General features: G+C 46.9%; 1 protein-coding gene across 2 annotated transcripts; it reads left to right on the top strand.

Annotated features, from left to right (window-relative positions):
- The first annotated feature begins 65 nt into the window (after positions 1 to 65).
- Positions 66 to 19,062, top strand: DDX27 (DEAD-box helicase 27). Of its 2 annotated transcripts, XM_082362790.1 has the most exons (21): positions 66 to 235; positions 2,258 to 2,404; positions 3,568 to 3,627; positions 3,884 to 4,049; positions 5,103 to 5,146; positions 5,264 to 5,350; positions 6,042 to 6,147; positions 7,399 to 7,572; positions 8,246 to 8,396; positions 10,845 to 10,944; positions 11,064 to 11,205; positions 12,119 to 12,272; positions 13,100 to 13,181; positions 13,293 to 13,470; positions 14,948 to 15,054; positions 15,267 to 15,369; positions 16,723 to 16,817; positions 16,913 to 17,036; positions 17,560 to 17,647; positions 18,723 to 18,797; positions 18,929 to 19,062. In XM_082362790.1, exons 1-21 carry the CDS (start codon positions 143 to 145, stop codon positions 18,945 to 18,947), a joined length of 2,295 nt encoding a protein of 764 aa, XP_082218916.1. In that variant the 5' UTR covers positions 66 to 142; the 3' UTR covers positions 18,948 to 19,062. The 2 variants fall into 2 exon arrangements, with proteins under 2 accessions (XP_082218916.1, XP_082218917.1); XM_082362791.1 differs by lacking the exons at positions 10,845 to 10,944; positions 11,064 to 11,205; positions 12,119 to 12,272 and having other exon boundaries at positions 69 to 235.
- Positions 19,063 to 20,604: the final 1,542 nt, after the last annotated feature.

Here is a 20,604-nt window from a genome sequence, read left to right as displayed (position 1 = left end):
GAGTTTGCGAGAGGGGGCGGGCCAGGGCGGCCTCCAAGAGGAAGTGACGTAAGCGCAAGCGCAGTGAAGACGCTGAGGTCGCGGAAACAGGAGAGTCACCTAGCGCGCCGCGCTGGTTTCCGGAAGTGGCTGCTGCGGCGACATGCTTGCGGAGCTGGGTTTAATCGGGACCATAGGCGAAGATGATGAGGTGCCAGTGGAGCCAGAGACTGACTCCGAAGACCAGGAGGAGGAGGTATGAGCCGATCGGGGTGGGAGCGCGGCGGCTGGCAGCCGATGTCCTTGACTGCTTCCTTTCCCCGTGGTGCCTCAGGTCCCTGCCCCCAAGGGCTCAGCATCCTCTGCCAGGCCGGCAAGTGTCCCTGGGTCTCACCCGGACCCCCAGATCTTCCTCAGTTTGCTCGCCACTAGCTTTTCCTCACCTCCGCGCCTGTGCCCGTGCTATTCTGTGTCGCCTTGGTGAACTCAGTACCCATTCACTGAACTGATATTTAATCCAGGCGCTGTGTCATAGAGATCCAGAGACAGAGTCAGTCCTGGTTCCTAGTCAAGGAGCCATGGTTATCCATGCGTTCATTAAGTCAGTATTCATTGAATATTTATATGTGCTACACCTAGTGTTAAGCATTCAGGACACAGCGGTGAACAAGAAGGGCAAGGAACACCGCTCTCCTGAAGCTTATGTTGTGGTGCGGAGTTAGAGACATTAAGCAGCATGGCAGTTAAAAAGGGACCGGTGTCATGAAAAGGTGCTCACCCTTTAAAGCTCCAGCTCAAGTGTTTTCCCTTCTATGGCCTCATCTGCTTACTGACACCTCTGGTTTGAGCGTCCCTCGGCCTCTACAAATTCAGCTTTTCCAAAGCTGAACTCTGGTCTCCCTCACCCTCCCAACCTGCTTCATCTCAAGCCAGAAACCTTGGAGTTATCCAGCCTCTCTCCCCTCCAGTGTCCTGCAGGCTACCTCAGAAATCTCTCTTAAGCTTCTTCCCCCCTCAGTCCACACTGCTTCCACCCTAGTCCAGGACACACTGCCATCTTGTACCTGGATACCTACAATCCTAACATACCTGGTCTCTGTTTCTCTTGTCGCCACCTCCCTCCCCCCAAGTGTATTTTCCACTTAGCAGCCAGAATCTTTTTGTTTCTTGAATGGAAAACTATCATAGAAAAATTATCACTTATATGTGGAATCTAAAATACGACACAGATGAACATATCTACGGAACAAAAACAGACTCACAAATATAGGGAACAGACTTGTGGTTGCCAAGGGGGGGTGGGGTGAGGGAAAGACTGGGAGTGTGGGGTTAGCAGATGCAAACTATTATGTATAGGATGGGTACACAACAAGGTCCTACTGTAGAGCACAGGGAACTATATTCAATACCCTGTGATAAACCATAATGGGAAAGAATATGAAGAAGAATATATATGTATAACTGAGTCACTTTGCTGTACAGCAGAAATTAAACACAACATTGTAAATCAACCATACTTCAATAAAATTTTTTTAAAAATTTGTCATAGAAAAGGACTGAAGGAAATATGGCAAATGATAATACTAAACTTCAAGTTTAGCTTGAAGTGCTATCCAATTACCGATTTAAACTAGGTACTGGAGAAATGAGATATAATCATTACTAATAAAGTTTAGGGTCAGAGTTCTTATGAAATTGTTTAACTCAAGTAAGAAAAAAAAATCAGTATAGCACTTTTTAGTTCTCAGGGTTTTTTCTTCTGTTTATCCTCCTGAAGCCATAGTTCAGCCAGTTCTCCTTCCTTTCCCATTTCCAAATGTATGAGTTAAAAAAATTTTTGTTGTTGTTATTTATTTCTAACTTAATTGAATTGTGGTCAGAGAACAGAGTCTGTATAATATTGATTTTTTTGAACTTACCGAAGATTTGCTTAAAAGGAATACTATGTGATCAGTTTTTGCAACTATTCCACGTGTGCTTAGAAAGAATGTACATGCTCTAGTGCAGTGTTCTCTATATATTCATTGGAATAAAGCTTATTAATTGTGCTGTTCAAATTTTCTACGGACTTACTCATTTTTTTTGTCTGCTTGATCTGTCAGTTATTGAGATGTGTTAAAATCTCCCAGGACAATTGTAGATTATTCTACTTCTTGTCATCTGTCAGCTTTTGCCCTGTATATTTCTGTTCTCTTATTGGGTACCCTCATTTCCTTCTTCTTTTTCCAGTGTTCTTTCATCTCAGTCCCATAGTCATCCTGCTTCTCCCTCTTCCCAGGGGCCCATTGTGCTGGGCAGAAAGCAGAAAGCCTTGCAGAAGAACCGCAGTGCTGATTTCAACCCTGACTTTATTTTCACTGAGAAGGAGGGGATGTACGATGGCAGCTGGGCCATGGCTGACGTCATGAGCCAGCTCAAGAAGAAGGTGAGAATGACACAGATAGGCAGTTCCAGGCCGTGGGCTGTTAGGGTTGGACAGTGGGCTTCAGGGTCCAGTGGTTTAGGAATGCCAAATGTTACATATAAATTGCTTAAAAAATGGACATAGCTATGTTACAATCGTCTCTTTTCTAGGTATTCGCTCCTTGTTTTGAATGTTAGAAAGAAACCTTTTTTATGTTGGTTTGTAACAAAGAACAATCTAGCAGGCATCCTCGGTAGTGGTGTTTTTGAAGGCTTGACTCTGCCCCACAGATACTATCACTCTCTGTCACTTGCCAGGTGATCTCATGTGGCCTTTCTGTTTAGGGTCCCTGGTTCCCACACATCACAGCCAAAACTGCCATGAATGTCACTGTCCTCTGCTTGTTTGCCAAGACCCTGTGCTTTTCTTTGAATCTGGTTAACAAGCTAGAAGGTGCTTAAAAGTTGTTTTCCATTTCACGTGCTTCCGAGGGAAATACTGCCTGCTCAGGGCAGTTTAATCCAGACCCTGCTGGTCCTTGTTCTGTTTCAAATAAAACAGCATTGCCTTTTCAAAGTCATCTTGAGCGGGTTTTTTTTTTCCTTTTCATGTGTACTTCATGTAGTTACCGACTTGGTCTTACAGCGCTTACATTCTAGCAGGGTAGAAAATGACTAGACGAACAATTAAGCCATTCCTTATGGCTGTGGTAAGCGCTGTAGCAGTTCAGGGTGCTTTGAGCGTGCATCAAGGGGGCCTGCCATTACCTCACCTTTCGAAAGTTTTAGCAAGATCCAGTGTTACCTGAATTTGCTCGCCTTTCAACAGTTTGATAGGCTAAATTATGTCCGATGGGCAAGGGGAAGAGTTTTTCCAAGTAGCATTCAGATACAATGTGACATCTCTTGGTAACTGTATCATTCTCAATAGTAAACACCTTCTACAATGTGGGTGTTCTTACTGGTTCCAGGTAATTTGAAGTTTTTTCACAAAAAGACCATTTATTTAATGGTTTTTTGTTTGCTTGTTTGTTTTGTTGTGAATAATCTATGGATTGATTAATCTGTCCAAGTACAGATGAGCTTTTTCTATATTAACATCTGAGACCCTACCTTAAGAAGCCCTTTGCTTTATCTCTTTCCCATACGTATGTTTCTTTTTCATCTCTTTATTTTTATCTGTAGAGGGCAGCCACGACATTAGATGAGAAGATTGAGAAAGTTCGAAAGAAGAGGAAAACAGAGGTGAGTAAGCAAAGCAGTTACTTCTCTTTGTAGGTGAGCCCTGAGCTTTACTCTCAGTGTGACCGCACCATTTCTCTTGGAGCCTAGGTTGCAGTACGGCTGGTGCAGGCAGGCTTTTTCTGTGTGTCTGTGGTTAATAGTCACGAAGAATCCACATAGTTTTCTCCCAGGCCTGAGAGCATAATATTGCTCTTCATAGGTTCTGGATTTCCTGAAGTTTGTAGTCGCCTTGCTTTATTACAGTTTCTTTTTCTAGGATAAAGAAGCCAAGTCTGGGAAGTCGGAGAAGGAGAAAGAAGCAAAGGAGGGCTCTGAACTGGAGGAGCAGGAAGACTTTGAAGGGAAAGATGAGGAAGCCAAAGAAGATGAAGAATCAGAGACTGACTACTCATCAGCTGATGAGAACGTCCTCACCAAAGCAGGTAGGCGATACTGTCAGAAATGGGGACTGGAAATTGGAGTGTTCGCTTTTACTTTGTAGGTTATCCTATGCTCTTCTACACAGTTAAATTTAAGATCTCCATGTCGACCTCCTTTCTTTTTTTAAATTTATTTACTTACTTATTGGCTGCGTTTGGTCTTCGTTGCTGTGCGCGGGCTTTCTCTAGTTGCGCTGAGTGGGGGCTACTCTTCGTTGTGGTGCACGGGCTTCTCATTGCAGTGGCTTCTCTTGTTGCGGAGCACAGGCCCTAGAGCGCATGGGCTTCAGTAGTTGTGGCGCGCAGGCTCGGTAGTTGTGGCACACAGGCTTAGCTGTTCTGTGGCATGTGGGATCTTCCCGGACCAGGGCTCGAACCCGTGTCCCCTGCATTGGCAGGCAGATTCTTAACCACTGTGCCACCAGGGAAGTCCCGACTTCTTTTCTTTTAGCTTCTCTTCTTCCTTGGGATTTTGTTAGGGTTGTTGTACTTTGCAGTCAAAGTTCACTCTTTTTCTTTTTCCTTTTTTTTTTTTGGTCATGCCGCGAGGCTCGCGGGATCTTAGTTCCCCGAGCAGGGATCAAACCCAGGCGCCAGCAGTGAAAGCGCCAAGTCCTAGCCACTGGACCGCCAGGGAATTCCCACGTTCACTCTTTTCCTCATCTCCAGCCCTACACAGCTGTTGGCACTTCTATGACTCAAACTTATTTGGGGTGATGGGTCCCCCACCTCAGATGAGTCCAGCCACGTAGTAGGTGCTCCATTAACATCTCTTGCAGAAATGAGTGCTAAAGCATCCTTATGTAGCACAGTAGTTGGGAGCCTTGTCTCTGGAACCTGCCGACTTTGCTTCCTGTCTGACCTCAGGTGAGTGACTTACCTGCACAGCTGCACAGCCTCCTCTTCTGTGAGGCGACGCTGGTGACAGGAGCTCCCTCAGGCTGTTGCATGGATTCAGTGAGGTGTCCGTCCACATAGTGTGCTTAGGACAGTGTCTAGCAGACTGAGTGCTCAGGAAGTATGAGCCCTGGTCATCAGCTCTCCTTGTCTCCATAGATACACTCAAAGTAAAGGAGCAGAAGAAGAAGAAGAAAGGACAGGTGAGCGTGGGCTTGGACAACAGTGTGCAGCTTGGTTTTACAACCGGAAAGAACTTTAAGGTCATTTAGTTCCCTTTTGGCTGAATTCTCATTCTGTCTTTTGATTTTCTGATGTAGGACGCAGGAGGATTTTTTGAAGATGCATCTCAGTATGATGAAAACCTCTCATTCCAGGACATGAACCTTTCCCGCCCACTTCTGAAGGTAGTGGCTTCTTTTGTCAACCATGGGATTCTTGCAGTCGCCCCATAACTGGGCTGTCTGCCCTGAACCGGGCTCGTGGCCTCCCTGAGCTCTGTTGTCCACACAGCTGCCAGAGAACCCTCTTACACAAAGATTTCCATCTTGGCCTGTACGACCCTGCCCCTTCTGGGCCCCTGTGATGACGTCTCTCAGCAGCCATTCTGCTCTGGCCACACTGGCCTCACTGGCCCTCACACAGGCCAGGCATCTTCTTCCTCAGGGCCTTTGTGCTTGCTATTCCCACTGCCTGGAAGATTGTTCCAGAAATCTGGTTGGGGTGCTCTTCACCTCTTTCAGGATTCTACTCAGTATCCCCTGCTCAATGAGACCTTCCCTGACAACCCTTCTGTAAATTGCACTCATCATCCCCTCCCCCCGCCCTTGCCAGCCCCCTTGACTGCTGTAGCTTCCTCCATAGCATTTATCTTCATATGACACGTGTTTGTTTTCGGCCTGTTTTTTCTACTGGATTCTAAGGGCAGGGTTGTTCCTTTTGTTTATCACTGTATCCTCAGGGCCTAGAAAAGTGACACACAGTAGGTGGATTGAATGACTGGGAGGGATTGAAACCTGTTTGGAGACCTGCCTTGTTTGTTTTGTGCTGAGACTCCCCCTCCTCTCCTCTCTGACCCTATCTTTTCTTCCTCTTCAGGCCATCACAGCCATGGGCTTCAAGGAGCCCACACCGATCCAGAAGGCATGCATACCTGTGGGTCTGCTGGGGAAGGACATCTGTGCCTGTGCAGCCACTGGGACAGGTAACAAGGATCGGGACTCGGGGGTGGGGGAGGGAGAGGAGGAGGAAGGAGGATGTGCAACATAGAATAGGCTCTGGGTTGACTTACCAAAAGCCCACTTTGCTAAATGTGCAAATATAAATTTTAATGCAATAACATTCCATATTCTGTGTAGTAACTTCCCTTTTAAAAAAATATTAATATATATTTTTCTATTTTTTTTTTAAATAGAAACTCTTTACTTTTTTAAAATAGGGTAGTCACAGGTTACAGGTTTCAGGTGGTCTGGTGAAGGTCATTTTTATTTAATCCTGTCAGGGTGTCTCTGTGACCATGACCTCCTGTCACTCCCATGATAGGCCCCTGTCATAGGAGTAAAGATTTTATAAAAGGGATGTTTATCACAACATTGTGTATTAGTGCAGTTAATTATATAGTCATGTAATAGAATAGAATAGAAATAGTCATGTAATAAAATACGATGCAACCATTTAAAAAAAGTAGAGTACTTAAAGAAATAGGAAAATATATGTTTTTTTTAAAGGGAAGTTACTAAACAATATATAGTCTTATTGCATTAAAATTAATATTTTTGTATTTTTGTCCATTAAAAAAAAGATTGGTAATATAGATACTGTTTTGGTAATGCTTACCTCTGGTTGGCTGAACTGTGGGTGATTTTTATTGTTTTGTTTTTTGTTTGTTTGTTTTTTTTGTATTTCCCAGATTTTTTACATTGACCATGTGATTGATTGATTGATTTTTTAAATTTATTTTATTTATTTATTTTTGGCTGTGTTGGTTCTTCGTTGCTGTGTGCGGGCTTTCTCTAGTTGCGGCGAGCGGGGGCTACTCTTTGTTGCAGCGCACAGGCTTCTCACTGCGGTGGCTTCTCTTGTTGCAGAGCACGGGCCCTAGCCACGAGGGCTTCAGTAGTTGTGGCACGTGGGCTCAGTAGTTGTGGCTCGCAGGCTCTAGAGTGCAGGCTCAGTAGTTGTGGCGCACGGGCTTAGTTGCTCCACGGCATGTGGGATCTTCCTGGACCAGGGCTCAAACCTGTGTCCCCTGCATTGGCAGGTGGATTCTTAACCACTGCGCCACCAGGGAAGCCCTGACCATGTGATTTAAAGCCAGAAAAAAAGTTTTATGAAAAATAAGTTGCTTCATTTCCCTCTGAGTAGATATGTAGGTTTTCTGTGTGCAGGTGAAAACCTGGACCTGGGAAGGACAGAAGCTCTTCTCATTTTGCTTTCCTGCTGCCCTTCCCTCCAGGTAAAACTGCAGCTTTTGCTCTGCCCGTCTTGGAGCGTCTGATCTACAAACCCCGCCAGGCTCCAGTGACCCGCGTGCTGGTGCTGGTTCCTACCCGGGAACTGGGCATCCAGGTGCACTCCGTCACCAGGCAGCTGGCCCAGTTCTGCAGCATCACCACCTGCCTGGCTGTGGGTGAGTGTCTGGCTGAGGGCTGGCTGCCTCTGAGAGGGTGTGACGTGGTGGAGGGTGGATGTGCACCACTGTCCGAGGGGGACGGGTGCAGGAAAGCCTTCACGTGATTGAAACCACTTAAAAACCAGATAACATTTTCATAGTAGATAGTGAGGGGGATGGGGAGGGGGTTTGACTGAGACTTAAGCAGCCTTGCAAAATGAAACTTCAAAATTATGAAACAAATTTTTTCTTGATATTGAACAAACTTAGGATATAATTTTGTCTTGCATGAATAATGAATCAAATATTTATTGGGGCAGAATTTTTCTGATGATGTTATATGATAGTGTTATCTAACCTTCATTTTACCCTCCTTATGTGGTAGGAAATTGTAGGTGATTTAGAAAGATTATCAGTTTCGCAGCTGCATCTCTCAGTTGGTGGATGGTTGAATTGTTGTATTCTGAAGTGCCTTTGTGTCATCATCTTTTTTGATTTTTGCACTTAGCACAATTGTGATTAAATAATCTGTCTCTCCCACCATATTGTAAAATCTGCGCAAGTGGGGCCCCTGTCAGTCTTGTGCTCTGCCGTTTGCTCTGCATCTGCCATGGGAGCTGGCAGGTAGCAGGGCTCAGCCCGTACTGGTGAATGACTCAGCCGGCTGCCTGGTGGGCTTTTCTTTTTGCAGGCGGCCTGGACGTGAAGTCTCAGGAAGCAGCCCTTCGGGCAGCGCCTGACATCCTCATCGCCACCCCGGGCCGGCTCATTGATCACCTCCACAACTGCCCTTCCTTCCACCTGAGCAGCATCGAGGTGCTCATCCTGGATGAGGCTGACAGGTACACCTGAAATGGTGGGGTCCCCAGGGCCACACCCCGGGACGGGAACCTGCACTCTGCCTGGTCCTACGTGGCTCTGACCAGTTCAGCTGTTCATGTTTGAGCCTTTGTCCATCTTAGCCCAGATTATCCTGCTCTTTTTCTGTAATGTGATGGTTAAGAGGGAAGGCAAGTTAAATTCTGGCTCTACCGCTTCCTGAGATTGGGAAACGTTACTTAGATTCTCAAAGCAAATCTTTTCTTGTTTGTAAGTGGGGGATAAGTACCCACCTCATGGTGTTGAGGATTCAAGGAGTAACTCCAGTAAAGTGCCAGTGCATAGGGAGGATTCAACCAACAGCCTCGATTACTGTGATGCAGGCTTCCCCTCCTTCCCCCCTTCCTCCTCTTCCCTCCCTCCCTCTCTTCCTTCCTTTCTCTCATTCGTGTCCCATCTGCTCACCTCTTTCCTTCGTGACTCAACAGAATGAACTCTTAATGAACTGGACTGCTGTGGAGGTGGCAGGGTAACGAGGCTGTTCAAGTTTACTCTCAAACTGAAGCATCTCCAAACTAACCAGGTCCTTAACCAAGTTTCTCATCCTCTCTGCCCCTCCCCCACTTCCCATCCCACTGAAGGGCAACTCCATCCTTCTAGTTGTTCAGGCCATATTCTCAGTGCCATTCTTGTCTCCTCATTTCCTCACCCCCCAGGATATCCATTGGTAAATCCCATCCACACACTCCCACTTTGGGGCTTCTCTTCTGCATCGTCGTTCCCTCAGCTTGGAATGACCTCCTTTACCATCTCAGGTTTCTGCTCCAGCTGTCACTTTGCTGGCCACTCTATAACAGTTACTGGGACTTCCCTGGTGGTCCAGTGGTTAAGAATCCGCTTGCCAGTGCAGGGGACACGGGTTCGATCCCTGGTCCGGGAAGATCCCACATGCCGCGGAGCAACTAAGCCCGTGCGCCACAACTACTGAGCCCGTGTGCCACAACTACTGAAGCCCGTGCACCTAGGGCCTGTGCTCTGCAACAAGAGAAGCCACTGCAATGAGAAGCCCACGCACCGCAATGAAGAGTAGCCACCGTTCACCGCAACTAGAGAGAAAAGCCTGTGCGCAGCAACGAAGACCCAATGCAGCCCCCCAAAATAAATAAATAAATAAATGAAATATTTTTTTTAAAAAACGAAAAAAACCAGCTCCTCCCTTCCCCCCACACCCCCACCTCGTCCTTCCCTTCCTGCCTTATGTTCTCTGAGGTGCTACACCTCCTTGACTTCCTGCATTGTTACCTGAATGCTCGTGTGGTGGCTGTGTCCCTCTTCTCCCCAGAACTTCATGTTCAAGAAGGGCCGGCTTTGTGTTTGTGTTGCCTGCTGCCACATCCCAGTGCCAGGGCTGTGTCTAGAATCTAGCAGGTGCACAGTAGGTGTTGAATAACTGGTCAACTGCCTCCCCCGAGCATTCTTGAGGCCTGAAGGAGGTAAAGGAGATCGTTCTAAGCCAAGGGAACATGATCTGATTTAGGTTTTAAATATCAAAAATATCAGTGTCTCAAAAGACCAAGAAAGGCTGTGGAAGTTTCAGATTGAGACCAAAGAGACACGACAACTAAAGGTGATACCTGTTCCTCAACTGCAGCCTGAACTGGACGAGAAATACTGTAAAGGATTGGGTGGGTTGAAAAAATTGGAGTCACAGTAATCTCACAGATGACTATTATCTGCAAAGAGAAAGAGGTTCCTTTCCTAGTGGAGAGAGCTGGTAGACACCACTTCAACCAAGTGACCAAAGTGCGATGCTGGAGCAAACTGACCGTCTGTCTCCGGATGGAGTGAGAGTGAGGTGCACGGCTGCCCCCCACCCCGCTCCCAGCAGTGATTGTTGAATCCAGTCACTGGGGAATAATTAGACATATTCAGAGTGCGAAAAAGGATGAGAGGACTTTCTAGACTAAGGGAGACTAAAGAGATGTGACAACCAAGTACAACGTAGGAACTGTCATTCCTGGACTAAAAAAATTAAAAGACAGTTATAGAATGACGTTTTGGGGACAGTTAGGGAAAACTGAATATACATTGTACTTTACTTTAGATATCATTCAGACACTTGAATTTCTCAGGTGTGATAACGACATTGTGTTTATGTAGGAGAAAGTCACCGTTCTTAGGGAATGTGTGCTGAAATATTTAGGGGTCCGGTGTCATGATATCTGCAACTTAATAGCAAATGATTCAGCAAAAGAAAAAAGAAAGACTAAGCAAATATGGCCAAATGATAATTCTTGGTGAATCTTGGAAAAAAGGGTAAAATAACACTAATAAAATAAGTAAATAAATGAGCCTGAAACATAACCAATGACAGTATCGAAACATCGCCTGTGCAGTGTTTTCTGTCCTTCATCGATACAGATGCAAGCTCAGTCCGTTTGTCTTGATTCCTCCCCGCCCCTGCTTGCCAGGATGCTGGACGAGTACTTTGAGGAGCAGATGAAGGAGATCATCCGGATGTGTTCCCACCACCGCCAGACCATGCTCTTCTCAGCCACGATGACGGATGAGGTGGGCTGTAGGGAACAGAGGGGCGGCGCCGAGGACCCCGGGCTGAGCTGGAGCACCGGCTTGCCTCCCTCCCTGCCTCCTGACGGGCTGGTCAGCATCCCTGCCTTTGTGCCTGGCAGGTGAAAGATCTGGCTTCTGTCTCCTTGAAGAATCCCGTCCGGATATTTGTGAACAGCAACACGGACGTGGCCCCCTTCTTGCGGCAGGAGTTCATCCGGATCCGGCCAAACCGGGAAGGGGACCGGGAAGCCATCGTGGCAGGTGAAAGCCCAGGGTGGGACTGAGCAGGGAGGGCTGCTCGACTCCCCTGAGCTTCACACCGAAGTGTTGGTTTTTCCCCGGCGACTCCTCCATCCGGTCTCCGCTACCCCAGTGTGTGGTACTGCTGTTCCTCTGCTCCGTACTTTCACCACGAGTTCTTCCTCCCTTTCCTTCATCGCTTCACCTCCCTTCCACCGTCCAGTCCTCTTTATGTCCTGCTGAACTCCTAGCCACTTCCCTCCAGCTGCCCCTCTGGCCCTTCGTCCAGGCCACTACTGTGTCACCTGGATTGTTGCAGCGGCCTCTGACCTGGCCGTCTGCTTGCACCCTGTCCTGTGGAAGTGCCTTCTCCACACTGCAGACCATTTAAAAGGATCATTTACAAACAAGCATTCGCTCCTGTTCCTTTGCTGTTTAAACCCTCTGGTGTCTTCCATTGCTCTTAGACTGAAATCCATGCTCCCTAGCGAGTCCTGTAAGACCCCTGGACCTGCCCCGGCCTGCCCAGAGCCCCCTGCCTGCCCGGAGTCCCCGGCCTTGGCGCCTTAGCTCATGGTGCTCCAGCCACACCCACCTGCTTTCGCTTTCTCAAACCCCCCAAGCTTTTGCTCTTTCCTCTGCCTGGAATCTTCCCCCAAATCTTCTCGTGGATGAGACTGTCTTGTCATTCAGCCTACTGTCACCTCCTCAGAGAGGCCAGCCCTGAAGCTGCCGCATCTTCTCTTCATTCTCTCACGGCATTTACCACCCTCGAGAACTGGGACTCGGCCTCTGCGGCTCTGCCCTGGAGTGGGAGCTCCGCAAGGCAGGGGCCTCACCTGCCACCCCTGAACCAGGCACAGCAGCCGCTTTGCAGGCGAGGAGGGAGGATGTGCTGGAGGCGGCCTCCCGCTCACTCTTCTCTCCCTGGCAGCTCTGTTGATGAGAACCTTCACCGACCACGTGATGCTGTTCACCCAGACCAAGAAGCAGGCCCACCGCATGCACATCCTCCTGGGGCTGATGGGGCTCCAGGTGGGCGAGCTCCATGGCAACCTGTCACAGACGCAGCGGTTGGAGGCCCTCCGGTAAAGTTTCGGGGGCTGAGGCTCCCACCCATCCTTCAGAGAGGGCTCTCTTCATTCCAAAGACGGAAAGTACCATCCAGAGGTCATGTTTGAGCGATACCAGGGGATACAGTACAGTTCCCCACTTCAAAAATTTTAGCCTAACCATTCTAAGGTCATGTCTTAGATATAGTCAGAACTTTGACTTTGTAGAAAATGATACTCTTGCCCCAGGATTTGAGCGTGGGAGCTGCTGAGCAGGGTCACAGCAGGAAATTGACTTGGGATGACGCAGCACACATTCTGATCTCTGCAGCCTGTCCAGAGCAGGGGACGTACCCGGGTCTGCTGGAATGAGATCCTGAAGCAAATCCATTTGTATTTCTTGAGCACTTACTTTGCCAGGCCCTGTGCTTTTCCACGTGATTTCTTGTTTAACTCTCGCAGAATTGAGTCAGCTTGGTAGGCAAGGAGGAACCCTTTAGGACTCTCCACTGATCCTTATTCACACAGGCAGCTGAGAGTTGTTTCCTAAAGGCTGTTTTGAATGCTGAGGCATTTGCCTCTGCTCCGTGTTATAGTCTAGCTCTGTGGTTCCCAAGCTTCTCTATTTATAGGAATTTCTGCTTAAAGTGGTATACACAAAACTACATTTGCTCTATGTTGTGGGATGTTTGGGGGGCATGTACGTGTCGTCAGGCTGACATTTAGGATCTGTCTCCACTGTGATGGTCTGTACTCTGCTGCTTGACTCCAGAAGGGTTTGTGTTCTCTTCGCTGGCTCAGGCTTCTGCAGAGTATTGATTAGGGTCAGGTATTCAGAGGAACATGTTTGTGGCTGTTTCCAGGCGCTTTAAGGATGAACAGATTGACATCCTCGTGGCCACAGATGTAGCAGCCCGTGGACTTGACATCGAGGGGGTCAAAACGGTGAGCGGGCCCCATCTTCCTTGAGCTTTTGCTGGAGTCCTTTTGCCTCCTCATGTCCCCCTCTTCCCGCCGACTCCCAGGTCTGATTGATGCTTAACTTTGGCCTTCCAGGTCATCAACTTCACGATGCCCAACACCATCAAGCATTATGTCCACCGGGTGGGGCGAACAGCTCGTGCCGGCCGGGCCGGGCGCTCAGTCTCTCTGGTGGGAGAGGAGGAGCGGAAGATGCTGAAGGAGATCGTGAAGGCCGCCAAGGCCCCCGTGAAGGCCCGGACGCCGCCCCAGGGTGAGCAGGCGTCAGTGCCGCGGCTCAGGGCGGTTCGGGTGGGCGGGGGAGCATCCTAGCTGAGACCCCGAAGGACGGGGCAGTGGGCAGAGGGAAATGGGTGAGAGCAGGCGCTTTGCAGTTAGGGGCCAGATTTGAATCCCAGCTCTGCCACTCCCTTGCTGAGGGGCCCCGGGCAGGTCTCCCCTTGCCTCTCTGGGCTTCATTCTCTCTGTGTGTGAAAGGGACTGAGGAGAGACTTGTGCCCCAAGTGCTTAGTCATAGGTATTCGCCAGCCTTTGGGAAGAAAAGGCCTCTTCTTAAGGCACCACCCCCACTAACCCTTCCCCACTTCCTCTTGGTGGGGGCCGAGGATGGGGAGGAGGTCAGTACTTATTCTTTCTGTATATCTTTCATTCCTTTTTTACTCATCTGTAGGGGTTATATAAAGCACATCATTAAAAAAATTTTTTTTTAAGTTACAAAAGTAATATGTATTCAGTGTTGGAAAAAAGTAAATCAAATAAGAGTAAAAATGTAATTGTGTGTGAAAGAGCTCACCACTCATAACATTTAGATACACATCTTTTCAAGACCTTTTTTTCCATTCATAGGTCTTTTTATTTCCTTTCATTTAAAAAATTTTCATTTAATTCATTCAGTCTATTGCTATTTATTGTATTCTAAGTATTGGGGATACAGCAGGAAACAAAACAGCTGACACTGTTGGGGAAAAGACACAATAAATAAGCTAATAGTAGGTGTGATTGAGAACGACAGAAGTGCCTACTTTAGAAAAGCTGCAGAGAAAAGGCCTCTGACAGATGGCATTTGAGCTGAGTCCTGGATGACAAGAATGAGATGGCCGTGGGTGGTCTGGGGACAGAGTGTGCCAAGCAGGGAAAACCAGGGCAAAGCCTCAGAGACAGGAACACACCTGATGTGGGAGTAGAAGACAGGGAGGGCCAGAGGCCCGAGGCCTTTGAGCAAGGGGTAGGCAGAGGTCAGAGAGGTAGGCAGGGGCCACGCTGAGGAGTTTGGAATTTATTCCACGAGCATCAGGAAGCCTTTGGGGAGGTGTTAAGCAGAGAAGCCACACATTAAAAAAAAAAAAAACAGGGCTTCCCTGGTGGCACAGTGGTTGAGAATCTGCCTGCCAATGCAGGGGACACGGGTTCGAGCCCTGGTCTGGGAAGACCCCACATGCCGCGGAGCAACTAAGCCCATGCGCCACAACTACTGAGCCTGCGCTCTAGAGCCCGCGAGCCACAACTACTGAGGCCGCATGCCAGGACTACCGAAGCCTGTGCGCCTAGAGTCCGTGCTCTGCAGCAAGAGAAGCCACCGCAATGAGAAGCCTGCGCACAGCAACGAAGCCCCAACACAGCCAAAAATAAATAAATTAATTAATTAAAAAAAAATAACCATCTGCGTTGTTTGCATCAGCTACACCATAGTCATCCTTATTTTAAAATCTTTTTTGTTCTTTTCCCCTGAGACGTCATCCTCAAATTCCGGGACAAGATTGAGAAAATGGAGAAGGATGTGTATGCAGTTCTGCAGTTAGAGGCTGAAGAAAAAGAGATGCAAAAGTCAGAAGCCCAGGTGAGGCTGTGAGGAGGGCTGTGGTCCACAGTGCTGCTTAGTCAGCAGACTAAGTGCTGTGGACCCCGGCTGGTCTGCCTTCTGATACGCTGTGTCTGCCAAACGTATCATCAGAGCCCCAAGCATTTACAGGCAGTGGCTTCCTGCAGCCGCCATGTTCTGTATTATCAGGTGTAGGTTTCATGGCAGGCATCCTTTTGCTGTCCCCACAGATCAACACAGCACAGCGGCTCCTGGAGAAAGGGAAGGGGGCACCAAACCCTGAGCCTGAAAGGAGCTGGTTCCAGACCAAAGAAGAGAGGAAGAAGGAAAAAAGTATGTTGGGGAGGTTCCTCAAAAAGCTAAACATAGAATTACCATCAGGCCCAGCAATTCCACTCCTAGGTCTATACCCCAAAGAATAGAAAACGGGGACTCAAACAGATACTTGTATGCCAGTGTTCATTGAAGCATTATTCACAATAGCCAAAGGGTGGAAACAACCATGTCCTTCAGCAGATGAATGGATACACAAAATGTGGTAGGTACATACAATGGGATATTAATTCAGCCATAATGAAGTTCTGGTACATGCCATAAGGATGAACCCTGGAAACATGCTAAGTGAAATAATCCAGACAAAGGGACAGATCTTTATGATTCCACTTATATGAGGTACTAGATAGGCAAATACATAGACACAGAAAGTAGAATAGAGATTACCAGGAGCTGTGGGGAAGGAGTTGTTACCTAATGGTAATAGAGCTTCTGTTTGGGATGATGAAAAAGTTTTAGAAACAGATAATGGTGATGATTGTACAATATTGTGAATGTCATTAATGCTACTGAATTGTACACTAAAGAATGGGTAAAATGGCAAACTTTATGTTGTATGTATTTTGCCACAATTTAAAAAAAGTAAGTCAGAAAGATATTTAGATATATATATTCCCTTTTCTCTCCCTTTAAAAAACAAACAAACAAACTCACATTGTCTACACCTTGCTTTTTTCAATGAATTTTGTAGTTTGGAGATCATTTTATGTAGGCACATATATAGCTGCCTTTTTTTCAGTGGCTGTGTGGTCTTCCATCATATGGGTGGATTATAGTTTATTTTAATTAGTTCCCCATTGAGGGACATTGAGGTTGTTTCCAATCTTTTGCTATTATAAACAAGTGATGTAGTGGGTAGCTATACAGATGCCCTTTCACATTAAGCAAGCATATTTGATTTACAAGGTAAGTTCCAAAAAGTGCAATTGTAGGTCAGAGGCTATGTGTATTTATTATTTTGTTAGGGATTGCAAAATTACCCTCCAAAGAGGTAGTACCAGCATTTAAGAAATACTGTCTATATTTGATGGGACAAAAAATTAAGGTGTATGTATGTTAAGTTTCTGTGTTATAAATAGAGTTATAACTATATTGTGGGAAGGGGTGGGAAGTATATCTTTCATAATCCGAGGCAGATATATAATGAATGTCTCAAGTGGATTAATTAAGAAATAGTGGAACAAGCGTGTTATTTAGTGAGATGGAGGTAACCACCAGGAGAGGAAGTGATTGCTGCTTTTCATTTTAAGCCCTTAAATGTATCACGTTTAAATATGTACACTTCTTATTGTAAGTTTAAAAAAAGATTTTATAGAATGGTACCTGAACTCTCACGCTCTCTTCTCATCCCAGTTGCCAAGGCTCTGCAGGAGTTTGACTTAGCCATAAGGGGAAAGAAGAAAAGGAAGAAGTTTATGAAGGATGTCAAGAAAAAGGGGGAGATGACAGTGAGTAGCCTCCCCTTTGGAGTTGGGTCCCTGCCTGAGGATGTGGGTCAAGGCTGCCAGGTCTGTTCCACACTTACATGTCATCCTCTCCCCAGGCAGACGAAAGGTCCCAGTTTGAAATCCTCAAGGCCCAGATGTTTGCTGAGCGGCTGGCCAAGAGGAACCGCAGAGCCAAGCGGGCCCGAGCAATGCCCGAGGAGGAGCCAGCGAGGGGCCCTGGTAGGCAGATGGGGAGCCTGAAGGAGCTGGTAGGAAGGTTCTGCCTGAAACCTGTGCTTGTGGTCAGGGACAAAGGGGAGGGATGATGATAAGAGCCCACATTTTCTGAGTAATGAGTATGTAGGTGTGTACAGCTGTCCTTTATTGGCTCCAAGGGGTGAAGTGACCCCGTGGTTAGTAGGATTTGAACTCAAGCCTTTCTGATTCTGGAGCCTAAATCCTTACCAGCTGCTGCTTGGAGGAGTGGGTCAGGGTAGAATGAGGGGAAGATGTTTTCAGCCCATTTTATGTTTAGGTGGTCCATTCCACCTTTGGACTCTGCAGGCATCCTTTGGAGTGGTTCTTCACACCTGGTACTTACGATTCCTTATCTCTTTTCTGCTGGGATCTGATGTCTTGCTTCCATGTCAATAAAACATCAGGCCAGAGCATCCACTGAACTTGGAACCATTACCTTGAGCTTAAGGGGATTTAGGAGCTTGGGACAAAAAGGCCACATCTAACCCATTCTCTCTGTGCACAGCAAAGAAGCAAAAGCAGGTGAAGAAATCTGTATTTGATGAAGAACTCACCAACACAAGCAAGAAGGCCCTGAAACAGTATCGAGCTGGGTAGGGTTTTAAGTCATCATGGAGTTCTTGGTATTCTGATGAAAGCTATGAATCTTCTCCCTCCTTCCTTCCCCACTCCCAATTCTCATATACCTACAGCTTTATAATGCAGGCATGCCTCGTTTTATTGTACTTTGCTTTATTTCACTTCACAGATATTGCAGTTTTTACAAATTGAAGGTTTGTGGCAACCCTGCGTTGTCAGATGATGGTTAGCCTTTTTTTAGCAATAGAGTATTTTTATTTTTTTAATTTTTATTTATTTATTTTCTGGCCGCGCCACACACTTGCAGGATCTTAGTTCCCCAACCAGGGATCGAACCCGGGTCCCAGCAGTGAAAGTGCGGAGTCCTAACCACTGGACCGCCAGGGAATTCCCAGCAATAGAGTATTTTTAAATTACCATATGTGCATTGTTTTTCTTTTTAGACATAATGCTATTGCACACTTTTTTAAGAGACTATAGTATAGTGTAAACGTAACTGTTACATGCATTGGGAAACCAAAAAATCCGTGTGACTTGCTTTATTGCGATACTCACTTTATTGCAGTGGTCTGGAGCCAAACCCTCAATATCTTTGAGGTCTGCCTGTATATAATTTCAAGGGCTCCTGTCTGCCCCCTCCCCCGCCAGCCCATCTGTGGATTCCCAGGGTGAGAGTAAGAGAAGTGTTAAGGCCCTCCTGCCTTGGAGGTGAAATAGCACATTTTTGGTTCAGAAATAGAGCTTTCTCTCAGGGGAGTGATAGAACCCCAAAGAAAGGATTCTGGTGTGCTCTTGGGAATGTGCTGTTCCTCCCCACATCCTCTGGGCTGGGGTTGGTGGCTGGGTAAACTAAGTTACCCAAGCAGTTTTATTATATACACAATCAGGAGGGGCCTCTTCCAGTCTTGTTTTAGTGCTGGGGCCTGACTTCCATAAACCCATATTATCAGGTGGAAGAACACAGACTTAGAACCTCAGGCCCTGAAAATGACGCATCTGTGGTGCTGCTGCTTTGTGTGGGAGCTGGTAGGATGGGGGGTGAAACATTGCCTGCTTGTCCAACATTTTGCCTTCTTCTCTCATTCACAGCCCCTCCTTTGAAGAAAGAAAACAATTGGGCTTGCCCCACCAGAGACGAGGAGGAAACTTTAAATCTAAATCCAGGTAATGTTTGCAGTTCTGGAGGACCAGAGGCTATGAGTCGGGTGGGAGAGGAAAGCTTTCCTGGGAAAGGAGCTTCTCTTTCCTCTTTCTGGTCTTGGGGTTGGTCTTTACCCTGCTCATTTTCTTCATAGGTACAAGAGAAGGAAGTAGCCATGGTGGCCTGAAGAAGTTCATGGGGCGGCTCTTAGATCCCTTCTTTGTGGGAAGTCATCCTGGTTTGGTCTCTCTTTTCTCTGTTTGTAAAAAAAATTCTTTAAAACTTTAATACATCTTTGTCATTTGTACATTAAAGACACGGAAAAGTTGGGGGTGGTGGTGGTATATAGCTGTTTCCCAAGCATCCTTGTCAGCCAAGGCTCCTTTCCTGATTAGCTTTCACGTAAAGAAAATACTAGGGACTTCCCTGGTGGCGCAGTGGCTAAGAATCTGCCTGCCAATGCAGGGGACACAGGTTCAGGCCCTGGTCCAGGAAGATCCCATATGCCGTGGAGCAACTAAGCCTGTGCACCACAACTACTGAGCCTACGCTCTAGAACCCGCGAGCCCCAACTACTGAGCCCGCGTGCCACAACTGCTGAAGCCCGCACGCCTAGAGCCCGTGCTCCACAACAAGAGAAGCCACCACGATGAGCAGCCGCATGCGACAACAGAGTAGCCCTCACTCGCCACAACTAGAGAAAGCCTGCGCGCAGCAATGAAGACCCAACGCAGCCAAAAATAAATAAATAAAACTAATTAAAAAAAGAAAATACCAAATGGAAGAAGTATTTTTGGGAGGCTGAAGAGACCAGTCTAATTGTGTATCTTATTCTTCTGGTCTCTTCCCTCCATATCAGTCTACGTCATCTGCTAGCTTGGCACTGCCATATATACTTGGTATGCATCTCTATGCTTGTAGAGGAGCTGGATGTGGAGTAAGGATATTTGTGCTAGAAGTTCTGTCAATGTCCTAGAACAAAAAGCTGTCATTTATAGAGCACCAGCCGTGCGCCAGACATTTCTGTGTACTGAACACTGTTTCATTCAGTTCACTACGGCCCTATGAGGCAGGTACTGTTATCCCCATTTTGCAGATAAAGAAACAGAGGCTTAGAAAGATGGAGTAACTTTCCAAAATTGCACAGTTGGGAATTAAAGTTTTTGAAATCACAGTATCTCAACCCATACCCTCTTTACTATGGTGTGGAAGTGCTACTGGAGAGATGGAAGCTCAAAGGGGACAGAAAGGGTACCACATAGGGGCTTACCTGGCGGTCCAGTGGCTAAGACTCTGCGCTTCCACTGCAGGGGGCACAGGTTTGATCCCCGGTAGGGGAACTAAGATCCCATACGCCATGCGGCACGGCCAAAAAAACAAAAAACAAAACAACCCAGAAAGGGTACCAGATAAATTAGCTCTTTGTTGCAGAAAAACAGGTTGTACCCTGTAGAATGGTGGTTCTCATCCTTTTCTGAATCACAAGTCCCTTTGACAATTAGATTGAAAGCCAGAGGACACTCCTTGGGAAAATTGTGATTGTAGTTTATGTCATATATCATTTCAAGCAGTACACAGACCTTTTACCTCCAGCTCAAAAATTATTATCCAGTAGCTCATACCCTCAAGATTAAGAGTATGTTTAATGCTATTCATTTAGGCTTACCTAAAAGTTGCCAACAGAGGGTTCCAGTTCAGTAAATAATGGCACACACACAAGATGGAGACCAGGGATTGAACCCGTGCCCCATGGAGTGGAAGCACGGAGTCTTAACCACTGGACCGCCAGGGCAGTCCCAGACACCGTTTTTACGTGCTTACAGAAAGATC

This window comes from Balaenoptera borealis (assembly GCF_965194805.1).
Source record: "Balaenoptera borealis genome assembly, chromosome: 16".
Lineage (NCBI taxonomy): Eukaryota > Metazoa > Chordata > Mammalia > Artiodactyla > Balaenopteridae > Balaenoptera > Balaenoptera borealis.
This window is presented reverse-complemented; position numbering and strand designations above follow the sequence as displayed.

Bases quoted from the DNA above. Each gene is read 5' to 3' on its own strand.
- DDX27 (XM_082362790.1), top strand. From the start codon at position 143: ATGCTTGCGGAGCTGGGTTTAATCGGGACCATAGGCGAAGATGATGAG. The intron at 2,405-3,567 runs GTGAGAATGACA...TTTTATCTGTAG, and splicing joins TGAGCCAGCTCAAGAAGAAG to AGGGCAGCCACGACATTAGA. The intron at 16,818-16,912 runs GTGAGTAGCCTC...TCCTCTCCCCAG, and splicing joins AGAAAAAGGGGGAGATGACA to GCAGACGAAAGGTCCCAGTT.